The 15,445-nt window shown below is 40.5% G+C and overlaps 1 protein-coding gene across 2 annotated transcripts in view; it reads left to right on the top strand.

Annotated features, from left to right (window-relative positions):
* Positions 1–15,445, top strand: part of LOC106586046 (Krueppel-like factor 12) — a 166,381-nt gene that overhangs the window by 125,460 nt on the left and 25,476 nt on the right. For both annotated transcript variants that reach the window (XM_045707797.1, XM_014172862.2), the window contains one exon: positions 2,504–2,639. In XM_045707797.1, the coding sequence (XP_045563753.1) occupies positions 2,504–2,639 (136 nt within the window). The remainder of the gene's footprint in view (positions 1–2,503; positions 2,640–15,445) is intronic.

Genomic DNA, 15,445 nt, shown 5'->3' with positions numbered 1-15,445 from the left:
TCAGAGAAGGAGATTTTGTTTAACAAGTAATATTTTTTCTTCTTAAAAAGGTATGGGTCAAAATTATTGACACCCCTAAAGATTCTTATATATAAAGTAGTCAACAGTTTTAGTATTTGGTCCCCTTTCCTAGCACGCAATGACTACATCAAGTTTGTGACTCTATAAACTTGTTGGATGCATTTGTTGTGTATTTTGGTTGTGTTTCAGATTTTTTTGTAACCAAAGTCAGTTAATGGTAAATAATCCGATCTTATCAGATTGTATTTGTCACATGCGCTGGATACAACAGGTGTAAACCTTACAGTGAAATGCTTACTTACAAGACCTTAACCAACAATGCAGTTTCAAGAAAAGGCCTAAAAAAAGTAAGAGATAAAGTAACAAATTATTAAAGAGCAGCAGTGAAATAACAATAGCGAAGCAGTATACAGGGGGTACCAGTACAGTCTATCTGCGGTGGCACCCGTGTCGAGGTAATTGAGGTAATATGTACATGTAGGTAGAGTTATTAAAGTGACTATGCATAGATGATAAGAGAGAGTAGCAGCAGCGTCGAAGAGGGGGGTGGGGCAATGCAAATAGTGTGGGTAGCAATTTGATTAGATGTTCAGGAGTCTTATGGCTTGGGGGTAGAAGTTGTTTAGAAGCCTCTTGGACCTAGACTTGGCGTTCCGGTACCGCTTGCCGTGCGGTAGCAGAGAGAACAGTCTATGACTAGGGTGGCTGGAGTCTTGACAATTTTTAGGGTCTTCCTCTGACACCGCCTGGTATAGAGGTCCTGGATGGCAGGAAGCTTGGCCCCGGTGATGTACTGGGCCATACACACTACCCACTGTAGTGCATTGCGGTCGGAGGCCGAGCAGTTGCCATACCAGGCAGTGATGCAACCCGTCAGGATGCTCCCGATGGCTCGGCTGTAAAACCTTTTGAGGATCTGAGGACACATGCCAAATCTTTTCATTCTTCTGAGGGGAAATAGATTTTGTCGTGCCCTCTTCACGACTGTCTTGGTGCGCTTGGACCATGATAGTTTGTTGATGATGTGGACGCCAAGGAACTTGAAGCTCTCAACCTGCTCCACTACAGCCCCGTCGATGAGAATGGCGGCGTTCTCGGCCCTCCTTTTCCTGTAATCCACAATCATCTCCTTTGTCTTGATCACGTTGGGGGAGAGGTAGTTACCCTCGCACCACACGGTCAGGTCTCTGACCTCCTCCCTATAGGCTGTCTCATTGTTGTTGGTGATCAGGCCTACCACTGTTGTGTCGTCGGCAGACTTAATGATGGTGTTGGAGTCGTGCCTGGCTGTGCAGTCATGAGTGAACAGGGAGTACAGGAGGGGACTGAGCAGGCACATTTTAGGGGCCCCTGTGTTGAGGATCAATGTGGCGGATGTGTTGTTACCTACCTGTGGTGGCCCGTCAGAAGTCCAGGATTCAGTTGCAGAGGGAGGTGTTTAGTCCCAGGATCCTTAGCTTATTGATGAGCTTTGAGGGCACTATGGTGTTGAACTCTGAGCTGTAGTCAATGAATAGCATTCTCACATAGGTGTTCCTTTTGTCCAGGTGTGAAAGGGCATGTGTCATTTCGGAGTCACTTTTATTGTAAATAAGAATAAAATATGTTTCTAAACACTTATACATTATTGTGGATGCTACCATGATTACGGATCATCCTGAATGCATCGTGAATAATGATGAGTGAGAAAGTTACAGAGAGATCATACCCCAAAGACATTCTAACCTCTCACCAGAATCAGTAACAGGGGATCTTTGATCATTTTTACCCCTACCTTTACAAGAAAAAAACATATGACTTGTTAAACACAATCTCTTTCTCTGAGCAATTGTATTATAAAATAATATAATTTCCCTTTTTTTTAGCATACAATATAGATCATTATTTTAATTATTTTCCAGTCATTATTGGTCATCTTTATCAAGGGTGTCAATAATTTCAACCCCACTTTATGTCTTATCAATAAGACTAGGACTGAGACATCGGTCTCAGACAGGTTAGGTTGTTTGAGGAACTTCAGTAAAAAAGGGCTACAGCTGATGAGAAGCACCAGTATTCTGTGAAGCCATATTATTTGAATAATACCAAAATAGCAACATTAAGGGAAATATTTTTTTTCTCTCTCAGTAACTGGAAACCATGTACAGTAAGAACAAATCTAATACAGAAAACAATGAGATTATGTCTGATATGTTGAACTGTTATTAGATACTGTACATACTGTACATATATTTTATTTTTTGAAGGAGTGGTTGTTGATATACAAAAATTGTATCATGAAGTTTTTTGTCTTGTATGGTGTATTGGCTTGTCTGTATGGTACAGTATATAATGTAATACGGGACTTCTGTCTTAGTGTCTAATGGCAGCACACATAAACCTTATCATATGTCTATTTCATGTAACCTTACAACAGTATCACATGTTACAGTACAGAATATAGAATATGGGACTAACTCTTCTCTGTCTGTCTCCATGGCAGCATACACAGACCACAACAGCTTGTCGCCGCGGCACATCAAGAGTGACAGTGACGATGATGACCTGCCCAATGTCACCCTGGACAGTGTCATCGAGACCGGATCTACCGCTCTGTCTATAGCACGCGCCGTACAGGAGTAAGTACTAGTGTGTGTGTGTCTGTGTGATCTACCATCTTTAACGCATGCCGTACAGAAGTAAGTACCAGAGTGTGTTGTGTGTGCGCGTTTGTTTTGTGTGTTCTGTGTGTGTGCATTTGTGTGTGTGTGTGTTTAAGTATTATGTATCCTTCTGTATAGCCTTATACCACCCTATGGATGTTTCTAGTCCATCTGTGTATAATAAGATGAGTCAGGGCTTCCCCATCCATCCTAGCCCAGTCTTATAATCAGAATCAGGGTTTCAGTATGCTCTCCTCACCCCTAAACCTAGAAACCTCCAGATTTTAACCACCAGATATTTTAACCACCAGACTCAGCACATCCTACACACACACACACACACACACACACACACACACACACACACACACACACACACACACACACACACACACACACACACACACACACACACACAAACAAACGTTCCCTCACTTAGAATGCATCCCAAACAGAGTATGTGCGCGGAGTGGAGCTGGAGTGGAGCGAGGAGCAGAGTGTGCCTAATTTGAATGGAGCAAAGAGCGACATTCCCAAAGGCTGGATTGTCGGCCTTCTCCCTCACTCCAATTTCGCTCCAGTAGCGCTCACCTCATGAGCTCAGGGCATGCCCAGCACAGCATGCGTTTGTAGCCTAAGAACTAGTTGGGTAGATAGCTCAGTGTGTTATTGTAGCAAAGTATTTATAAACAAAAAATCAGATCTCTTAAAAGTTTCATTTATTTTTGTTCTATTATCATTTAGTCCATATTTGATTTTGGCCTAAATGATAATAGGCCTGGCATAGTCCCACTTTTAAGGAGCTTTTGTTTAGCATCCCCTGTGGCTCTGCAAGCGCGGAGAGGATGGCCTGCTCTCCAGGCACCATAGCATGAGCCTGAAGCAACAGACTGGCCAAACTTGTGTTTCTAAAAATGAATTCAAAGGCACTGTAATAAGGCATTTTTCGTTTAATTTGTATTTAATTCTAAGTAAGTCACAGCCTATACACGCAATTTATTGACTATAAAGATTTAATAGAACAAAATGTTGTTTAAATGCTGAGAGCTTTATGTCCCTACCAGCCTATTTTGTAGCACTTGCAAATCCTGCACGATGTATTTCTTTGTAAGCCTTGACATAATCCATATAATATAGCCTAAATAATTAATTTTTGCTACTTATTAGGCTCCCTGTCTGTCTCCTGACCTATTTAGTGTTTATATCCTGTTTAGTATGACATGTAGCCTAGATAGAGGATCTCCAGGAGTGATATCGTTTTTTTGTCTTTATCTGTTGTGGTCTAATACTGTGTTTTTGCTGACTAGGGCCATCTACTTTAAGTGCTGCCTGTCTTCCCAGTGGCCTACTTGGTGTGTGAACTGCTGACTGCTCATAATTTGCAGATAGTTGTTGACACGTCAACCAGGATCAAGGGGCAGGGCAATTTGTGACTTGTTTTGGTGATCAGTGGCTGTATTGGGGGGGAGTGGTTTTACCTCTCCTAGGCAATCAGCAATGAGTACAGGGAGCTGTGCTGTCCACCCAGGGGTGGAAATCCCGGGGGGGACGGGGGGGACACGATCCCCCCATCCTGGGAAAAATATGATTTGTCCCCCCCAATATATCACTGAAACATAACTATGTAATTTAAATAATATTAATAATACGCTATGAAAGCAATTGTGCTGATTATAGACACTTTGCGATTGCGACCCCCCCACCCTTTGTCTCACAATGGTTTGATCCACTGCCAGTTCCTTAGCTTGCTAGGTAACAGAGAGTTCGTATCTACTGTCTGAAAGGCACTCAATGCACGTAACTGACGTGAGGTTAATCCAGTCAATCGCGCACACACACTAGCTGAATATGCAGAGCTAGCGTGCAAATATTAACTATTAAGCTAGCTAGTACCTATTCCATTTATGTGGCGTCGTCAGAGATGGAATCTTTGCTATCGTCAATTTATTCCAAGATCAGCATGCAGATGATGTAAATTAGTGCTTCAAAGTCCCTGTGATAAGGTTAGCGATAAACTGAAATCCAAACTGAACAGAACTACACTCTCTTCTACCATTGTCTTGAATATATTTAATGGTCTCGTTGCAAAAGCTAAATTGTCGCAAGGGAACTTTTATTTATTTATTTTATTTCACCTTTATTTAACCCGGGTAGCAAAGATTATAGCAAACACCACTGAAACTGAATTGGTGCTCACTAGATTTGCAAATTCAGCTATTGTTGGAAGCCAGCCAATATGAAACAAACTATTAAAATTACAAAAGGTTGCAGCATATGTTGTGTAAATGGTGAACTCATACAGCTGTCAACTCTTGTCATTTTAATCCGTTTCACATTTGCTAGCTACCTTTTAGATCGAAGCACAAATAGAATGGGGGCTTGGGGGTAGAAGCTGTTAACCTCTTACATCTAGACGTTCCGCTAGCGGAACACCTGCTCCAATATCCAATGATGGGCGTGGCGCGAAATACAAATTCCTCTAAAATCCGAAAACTTCCATTTTTCAAACATATGACTATTTCACAGCATTTTAAAGACAAGACTCTCGTTAATCTAACCACACTGTCCGATTTCAAAAAGGCTTTACAGTGAAAACAAAACATTAGATTATGTCAGCAGAGTACCCAGCCAGAAATAATCAGACACCCATTTTTCAAGCTAGCATATAATGTCACAAGAAAACCCAGAAGACAGCTAAATGCAGCACTAACCTTTGATGATCTTCATCAGATGACACACCTAGGACATTATGTTATACAATACATGCATGTTTTGTTCAATCAAGTTCATATTTATATCAAAAAACAGCTTTTTACATTAGCATGTGACGTTCAGAACTAGCATACCCCCCGCAAACTTCCGGGGAATTTACTAACAATTTACTAAATTACTCATGATAAACGTTCACAAAAAGCATAACAATTATTTTAAGAATTATAGATACAGAACTCCTCTATGCACTGGATATGTCCGATTTTAAAATAGCTTTTTCGGTGAAAGCACATTTTGCAATATTCTAAGTACATAGCCCAGCCATCACGGGCTAGCTATTTAGACACCCGGCAAGTTTAGCCTTCACCAAAATCAGATTTACTATTACAAAAGTTTGATTACCTTTTGTTGTCTTTGTCAGAATGCACTCCCAGGACTGCTACTTCAATAACAAATGTTGGTTTGGTCCAAAATAATCCATCGTTATATCCGAATAGCGGCGTTTTGTTCGTGCGTTCCAGAAACTATCCGAAATGGTAAATCAGGGTCGTGCGCATGGCGCATTTCGTGACAAAAAAATTCTAAATATTCCATTACCGTACTTCGAAGCATGTCAACCGCTGTTTAAAATCAATTTTTATGCAATTTATCTCGTAAAAAAGCGATAATATTCCGACCGGGAATCTCCTTTTCGGTAAACAGAGGAAAAAACACAAAGACGGGGGCGGCCAGTGCACGCGCCTAAGCCCATAGTCCCTTGATCGGCCACTTGAGAAAGGCGATAATGTGTTTCAGCCTGGGGCTGGAATGACGACATTCAGGTTTTTCCCGGGCTCTGAGAGCCTATGGAAGATGTAGGAAGTGTCACGTTAGAGCAGAGATCCTTTGTAATGGATAGAGATGGCAAAGAAGTTCAAGAAATGGTCAGACAGGGTACTTCCTGTACAGAATCTTCTCACGTTTTGGCCTGCCAAATGAGTTCTGTTATACTCACAGACACCATTCAAACAGTTTTAGAAACGTTGGAGTGTTTTCTATCCAAAGCTAATAATTATATGCATATTCTAGTTTCTGGGCAGGACTAATAATCAGACTAAATCGGGTACGTTTTTTATCCAGCCTTGAAAATACTGCCCCCTAGCCATAACAGGTTAATTAAGTGTTGGGTGGGCTCCCTACTTGTGCCATCAAACCCCTGCAACTTAACTAGAACGCAGCAGCCTGCCTGGTTTTAAAACTTCCCAAGGTCTCTCATGTCACCAAGCTCCTTCACGCACTCCACTGGCTTCAGGTAAAGCTCACATCCACTACAAGACCATGGTTCTTACATGCGTAACAGCAAGAGGAACTGGTTAAATTGCAATTTTAATGAATGGAGCAAATTTGGAGCTGCAGTTTCTTTTTTCTGTGAGCGCTGAGCGGTTTTTAGCGAAGCAGTTAGAAAGGATGCTGAGCACCAGAGCAGTGCATAAGCGATGACCGGGATTTCCGACTGCTCAACTCCGCTCACATACTCTGGTTCCAAAAGACACACTATTCCCATCACAGTGTACTATGAAGGAAATATGGTACCATTTTGTACACTGACATACAGTGTGTTTGGATTCGGCTCTGCCCATTTTTTGGAACTGTGGACAAATGTACCGATAGCAGAACGACAATGATCAAATGCCCAAATACATTTGCCAAACTTCCAATCTTGTTCTTGACTTTGTGTCTGGATTGCATTTCTTAGACATCCTTTTGCAAAACTATTTATTACAAATGTGACACACCAATTGGATTCGGTCTTATGTAGCAAAATTTGAAATTGTGATTTTTACATTGGTTAAAAGAGACTCAGAGCCACAAAATGGTATATCATACACTGCATTGTTGAGGAACAATGGGAATGTTATTCTGCTTTCAAAATTGATCAACTTAAACTCCCTTTTGAGAAAATGGCCTTTGAATGTTTTGGTATCTAGTGAAGAGCTCTTCTTTGTCTACACCCATTCAGCATCGTTCACACCCTCTTAAGCTTTAGCGCCACCCATCTCGTTTCACCCTCGGAGCGTTCAGAGCGCACACTTGACGCTCTGGCCGATGATTTGTTTACATATGGATAACATGAAAACAGCCTAACCAGCTCTACTGGCAACAATTTCATTGTGCTTTTTTGCAGATGTTTACTGACACCGGTCATATTCAACATGTGTTGTACACTTTAGCTTAAGACATGTAGCTATCTAGCTAGGTAAACAACGTGCAAGATCACACAGGTCACGTAACGTTAGCTAACGAGCCAACCAGCTAACGTTATCTAGTTAATAAACAACAATTAACATAGTGCCAAAACATGTCATTCCTACCCTGCATGAAAATGCTGGTAGCTAACCAACTAGGTTCAATGTTAGCTAGCTAACATTAGGCTTTAACTTGCAAAGCAAACAGCTCTGGGATACGAATAATAATGTCAGCTCGGGAGCCAGCCAGCTAACGTTAGCTAGCTAGCTAACAGTACACTTTAGCTTGAAATGAAACCACTTTCCGTCAAAATGTGAAACTTGTAATATCTGAAAATGTAGCTAGCTAATGCTAGACTATCTTACCTGTATACATCATCATGCATGGTGGACGCATCTCCCTGTCACGGATGCCATGCCACGGTTGCCATTAGTTTGAAGATCCGGAGACAGGTGTTTTCTCCATCTCTTAAGAATTATAGATACAGAACTCCTCTATGCACTCGATATGTCCGATTTTAAAATAGCTTTTCGGTGAAAGCACATTTTGCAATATTCTCAGTAGATAGCCCGGCATCACAGGGCTAGCTATTTAGACACCCAGCAAGTTTAGCACTCACCAAAGTCAGATTTACTATAAGAAAAATGTTATTACCTTTGCTGTCTTCGTCAAAATGCACTCCCAGGACTTCTACTTCAATAACAAATGTTGGTTTGGTTCAAAATAATCCATTGTTATATCCAAATAGCGGCGTTTTGTTCGTGCGTTCAATACACTATCCGAAAGGGTAAATAAAGGTGACGAGCATGGCGCAATTCGGGACAAAAGAATTCTAAATATTCCAGTACCGTACTTCGAAGCATGTCAACCGTTGTTTACAATCTATTTTTATGCCATTTTTCTCATAAAAAAGCGATAATATTCCGACCGGGAATCTGCGTTTAGGTAAACAGACGAAAGAAAATAAAGCATGGGGTCGACTCGGACACGCGCCTAAGCCCATAGTACTCTGATCGGCCACTTGCCAAACGCGATAAAGTGTTTCAGCCAGAGGCTGCCTCGATATCGTTCAGCTTTTTCCCGGGCTCTGAGAGCCTATGGGAGCCGTAGGAAGTGTCACGTTATAGCAAAGATCCTCAGTCTTCAATAAAAAGAGTCAAGATGAAACACAACTTGTCAGACAGGCCACTTCCTGCATGGAATCTTCTCAGGTTTTGGCCTGCCATATGAGTTCTGTTATACTCACAGACACCATTCAAAGAGTTTTAGAAACTTTAGGGTGTTTTTTATCCAAAGCCAATAATTATATGCATATTCTAGTGACTGGGCAGGAGTAGTAACCAGATTAAATCGGGTACGTTTTTATCCGGCCGTGTCAATAGTGCCCCCTAGCCCTAACAGGTTAACCTCTCTAGGCTAGGCGGGACGAATTCGTCCCACCTACGTAACAGCCACTGCCAGCCTGTGGCGCGATTTTCAAAACCTTAAAAATCCTATTACTTCAATTTCTCAAACATATGACTATTTTACAGCCATTTAAAGACAAGACTCTCGTTAATCTAACCACACTGTCCGATTTCAAAAAGGCTTTACAACGAAAGCAAAACATTAGATTATGTCAGCAGAGTACCAAGCCAGAAATAATCAGACACCCATTTTTCAAGCCAGCATATAATGTCACCAAAACCCAGAAGACAGCTAAATGCAGCACTCACCTTTGATGATCTTCATCAGATGACAACCCTAGGACATTATGTTATACAATACATGCATGTTTTGTTCAATCAAGTTCATATTTATATCAAAAACCAGCTTTTTACATTAGCATGTGACGTTCAGAACTAGCATACCCCCGCAAACTTCCGGGGAATTCGCTAACATTTTACTAAATTACTCACGATAAACGTTCACAAAAAGCATAACAATTATTTTAAGAATTATAGATACAGACCTCCTCTATGCACTCGATATGTCCGATTTTAAAATAGCTTTTGGTGAAAGCACATTTTGCAATATTCTAAGTACATAGCCCAGGCATCACGGGCTCGCTATTTAGACACCCGGCAAGTTTAGCACTCACCATAATCATATTTACTATTATAAAAGTTTCATTACCTTTTGTTGTCTTCGTCAGAATACACACCCAGGACTGCTACTTCAATAACAAATGTTGGTTTGGTCCAAAATAATCCATTGTTATATCCGAATAGTGGCGTTTTGTTCGTGCGTTCCAGACACTATCCGAAATAGTAAAGAAGTGTCGCGCGCATGGCGCAATTCGTGACAATAAAATTCTAAGTATTCCATTACCGTACTTCGAAGCATGTCAACCGCTGTTTAAAATCAATTTTTACGACATTTTTCTCGTAGAAAAGCGATAATATTCCGACAGGGAATCTCCTTTTCGGCAAACAGAGGAAAAAATCCCAAAGGCGGGGGCGGTCGGGGTCACGCGCATAAGCTAGTGTCCCTTGATCGGCCACTTGAGAAAGGCGATAATGTGTTTCAGCCTGGGGCTGGAATGACGACATTCTGTTTTTTCCCGGGCTCTGAGCGCCTATGGACGACGTGGGAAGTGTCACGTTAGAGCAGAGATCCTTAGTAAATGATAGAGATGGAAAAGAAGTTCAACAAATGGTCAGACAGGCCACTTCCTGTAAAGGAATCTCTCAGGTTTTGACCTGCCATTTGAGTTCTGTTATACTCACAGACACCATTCAAACAGTTTTAGAAAATTTAGGGTGTTTTCTATCCATATGTAATAAGTATATGCATATTCTAGTTACTGGGTAGGAGTGGTAACCAGATTAAATCGGGTATGTTTTTTATCCAGCCGTGTCAATGCTGCCCCCTAGCCCTAACAGGTTAACAGTTTAATGGCCTTGAGCTAGAAGCTGTTTTTCAGTCTCTCGGTCCCAGCTTTAATGCACCTGTACTGACCTCGCCTTCTGGATGATAACAGGGTGAAGAGGCAGTGGCTTAGGTGGTTGTTGTCCTTGATGATCTTTTCGGCCTTCCTGTGACATCGGGTGCTGTAGGTGTCCTGGAGGGCAGGTAGTTTGCCCCGGATGATGCGTTGTGGAGACCGCACCACACTCTGGAGAGCCCTGCGGTTGTGGGCAATGCAATTGCCGTACCAGGCGGCGATACAGCCAGACAGGATGCTCTCAATTGTGCATCTGTAAAAGTTTGTCAGGGTTTTTGGTGACAAGCCACATTTCTTCAGCCTCCTGAAGTTGAAGAGGTACTGATAGTGCCTTCTTCACCACAATGTCTGCGTGGGTGGACCATTTCAGTTCGTCAGTGATATGTATGCAGAGGAACTTTAACCTCTATGGGCTAGGTGGGACGCAAGCGTCCCACCGGTGGTGCACTCCATCAACAGCTGGTGCATTTCAAGAGCGGCAAATTTGAATCCAAATAAATGTCAAAATTCAAATTTTTCAAACATACAACTATTTTACACCCTTTGAAAGATAAACATCTCCTTAATCTAACCACGTTTTACGATTTCAAAAAGGTTTTACGGCGAAAGCATAAATTTAGAGTATGTTAGGACAGTACATTTACAAGAGTTGTGTGTAATGTTGTGCCAATTCAAAGACAGGCGTCACCAAAACCATAAATCAGCTAAAATGATGCACTAACCTTTTACAATCTCCAACAGATGACACTCCTAGGACATTGTGTTAGACAATGCATGCATTTTTAGTTCTAACAAGTTCATATTTATATCCAAAAACAGCGTTTTACTGTGGCATTGATGTTCAGGAAATCGTTTCCCTCCAATAACCGGCATTCAAGTCAGCACCACAAATTAAATAATTAAAATTAGAAAACATTGGTAAAATATTATATTGTCATTTAAAGAATTATAGATTTACATCTCTTGAACACAATCAACTTGCCAGATTTAAAAATAACCTTACTGGGAAATCACACTTTGCAATAATCTGAGCACTGCGCCCAGAAAAATACGCGTTGCGATACAGACTAGCCGCCATGTTGGGGAGATCTAAAATCGAAAATACTATGTAAATAATCCATTACCTTTGATTCTCTTCATCAGATGTCACTTCCAGGTATCACAGGTCCATAAGAATGTAGTTTTGTTCAAAAAACCTCATCATTGATGTCCAAAAATCTCCGTCTTGTTAGCACATGATCTAAGCCCGCCAGACTTCACTTCATGAACGAGGGGAAAAAATATATTTACGTTCGTTCAAAGATTTCAAACGTTGTATAGCATAAATCATTAGGGCCTTTTTTAACCTCTATGGGCTAGGTGGGACGCTAGCGTGCCACCCGTGGTGCACTCCATCAACAGCAGGTGCATTTCAAGAGCGGCAAATTTGAATCCAAATAAATGTCAAAATTCAAATTTTTCAAACATACAACTATTTTACACCCTTTGAAAGATAAACATCTCCTTAATCTAACCACGTTTTACGATTTCAAAAAGGTTTTACGGCGAAAGCATAAATTTAGAGTATGTTAGGACAGTACATTTACAAGAGTTGTGTGTAATGTTGTGCCAATTCAAAGACAGGCATCACCAAAACCATAAATCAGCTAAAATGATGCACTAACCTTTTACAATCTCCAACAGATGACACTCCTAGGACATTGTGTTAGACAATGCATGCATTTTTAGTTCTATCAAGTTCATATTTATATCCAAAAACAGCGTTTTACTGTGGCGTTGATGTTCAGGAAATCGTTTCCCTCCAATAACCGGCATTCAAGTCAGCACCACAAATTAAATAATTAAAATTAGAAAACATTGGTAAAATATTATATTGTCATTTAAAGAATTATAGATTTACATCTCTTGAACACAATCAACTTGCCAGATTTAAAAATAACCTTACTGGGAAATCACACTTTGCAATAATCTGAGCACTGCGCCCAGAAAAATACGCGTTGCGATACAGACTAGCCGCCATGTTGGGGAGATCTAAAATCGAAAATACTATGTAAATAATCCATTACCTTTGATTCTCTTCATCAGATGTCACTTCCAGGTATCACAGGTCCATAAGAATGTAGTTTTGTTCAAAAAACCTCATCATTGATGTCCAAAAATCTCCGTCTTGTTAGCACATGATCTAAGCCCGCCAGACTTCACTTCATGAACGAGGGGAAAAAAATATATTTACGTTCGTTCAAAGATTTCAAACGTTGTATAGCATAAATCATTAGGGCCTTTTTAACCTCTATGGGCTAGGTGGGACGCTAGCGTGCCACCCGTGGTGCACTCCATCAACAGCAGGTGCATTTCAAGAGCGGCAAATTTGAATCCAAATAAATGTCAAAATTCAAATTTTTCAAACATACAACTATTTTACACCCTTTGAAAGATAAACATCTCCTTAATCTAACCACGTTTTACGATTTCAAAAAGGTTTTACGGCGAAAGCATAAATTTTGAGTATGTTAGGACAGTACATTTACAAGAGTTGTGTGTAATGTTTTGTCAATTCAAAGACAGGGTCACCAAAACCATAAAACCAGCTAAAATGATGCACTAACCTTTTACAATCTCCATCAGATGACACTCCTAGGACATTATGTTAGACAATGCATGCATTTTTAGTTCTATCAAGTTCATATTTATATCCAAAAACAGCGTTTTACTATGGCATTGATGTTGAGGAAATCGTTTCCCTCCAATAACCGGCAGTCAAGTCAGCGTCACAAATTAAATAATTAAAATTAGAAAACATTGGTAAAATATTATATTGTCATTTAAAGAATTATAGATTTACATCTCTTGAACGCAATCAACTTGCCAGATTTAAAAATAACCTTACTGGGAAATCACACTTTGCAATAATCTGAGCACTGCGCCCAGAAAAATACGCGTTGCGATACAGACTAGACGTCATGTTGGGGAGATCTAAAATCGAAAATACTATGTAAATAATCCATTACCTTTGATTCTCTTCATCAGATGTCACTTCCAGGTATCACAGGTCCATAACGAATGTAGTTTTGTTCAAAAAAGCTCATCATTTATGTCCAAAAATCTCCGTCTTGTTAGCACATGATCTAAGCCAGCCGGACTTCTCGTCATGAACGAGGGGAAAAAATATATTTACGTTCGTTCAAACATGTCAAACGTTGTATAGCATAAATCATTAGGGCCTTTTTTAACCAGAACATGAATAATATTCAAGGTGGACGAATGCATACTCTTTTATAACGTATTGGAACGAGGGTACCCAACATGAACTCGCGCGCCAGGTGTCTAATGGGACATCATCGTTCCATGGCTCTTGTTCGGTCAGATCTCCCTCCAGAAGACTCAAAACACTTTGTAAAGGCTGGTGACATCTAGTGGAAGCAATAGGAAGTGCCAAAATATTCCTCAGCCCCTGTGTTTTTCAATGGGATAGGTTTAAAGGTAATACAACACATCAGGTATCCACTTCCTGTCAGCAAATGTCTCAGGGTTTTGCCTGCCAAATGAGTTCTGTTAAAATCCTATTACTTCAATTTCTCAAACATATGACTATCTTACAGCTATTTAAAGACAAGACTCTCGTTAATCTAACCACACTGTCCGATTTCAAAAAGGCTTTACAACGAAAGCAAAACATTAGATTATGTCAGCAGAGTACCAAGCCAGAAATAATCAGACACCCATTTTTCAAGCTAGCATATAATGTCACATAAACCCAGAAGACAGCTAAATGCAGTACTAACCTTTGATGATCTTCATCAGATGACAACCCTAGGACATTATGTTATACAATACATGCATGTTTTGTTCAATCAAGTTCATATTTATATCAAAAACCAGCTTTTTACATTAGCATGTGACGTTCAGAACTAGCATACCCCCCGCAAACTTCCGGAGGAATTTGCTAACATTTTACTAAATTACTCACGATAAACGTTCACAAAAAGCATAACAATTATTTTAAGAATTATAGATACAGAACTCCTCTATGCACTCGATATGTCCGATTTTAAAATAGCTTTTTGGTGAAAGCACATTTTGCAATATTCTAAGTACATAGCCCAGGCATCACGGGCTAGCTATTTAGACACCCGGCAAGTTTAGCACTCACCATAATCATATTTACTATTATAAAAGTTTGATTACCTTTTGTTGTCTTTGTCAGAATGCACTCCCAGGACTGCTACTTCAATAACAAATTTTGGTTTGGTCCAAAATAATCCATCGTTATATCCGAATAGCGCCGTTTTGTTCGTGCGTCCCAGACACTATCCGAAATGGTAAAGAAGGGTCGCGCGCATGGAGCAATTCGTGACAAAAAAAATCTAAATATTCCATTACCGTACTTCGAGGCATGTCAACCGCTGTTTAAAATCCATTTTTATGCCATTTTTCTCGTAAAAAAGCGATAATATTCCGACCGGGAATGTCCATTTAGCTAAACTGAGGAAAGTAAACAAAGCTTTCGGTCGACGCGGGCACGCGCCTGAGTCTCACAGTACTGTAACCAGCCACTACCCAAACGCGCTACTTTGTTTCAGCCAGAGCCTGCAAAGCCACGATTCAGCTTTTTGCCGCCTTCTGAGACCCTATGGCAGCCGTAGGAAGTGTCACGGGACAGCTAAGATCCTCACTCTTCAATAAACAGAGACAAGAAGAACGACACCTTGTCAGACAGGCCACTTCCTGCCTGAAACCTTGTCAGGTTTTTGCCTGCCAAATTAGTTCTGTTATACTCACAGACACCATTCAAACAGTTTTAGAAACTTTAGGGTGTTTTCTATCCATATGTAATAAGTATATGCATATTCTAGTTACTGGGTAGGAGTGGTAACCAGATTAAATCGGGTACGTTTTTTATCCAGCCGTGTCAATACTG

The sequence above is a fragment of the Salmo salar genome, chromosome ssa25 (genome assembly GCF_905237065.1).
Source record: "Salmo salar chromosome ssa25, Ssal_v3.1, whole genome shotgun sequence".
Classification (NCBI taxonomy): Eukaryota; Metazoa; Chordata; class Actinopteri; order Salmoniformes; family Salmonidae; genus Salmo; species Salmo salar.
This window is presented reverse-complemented; position numbering and strand designations above follow the sequence as displayed.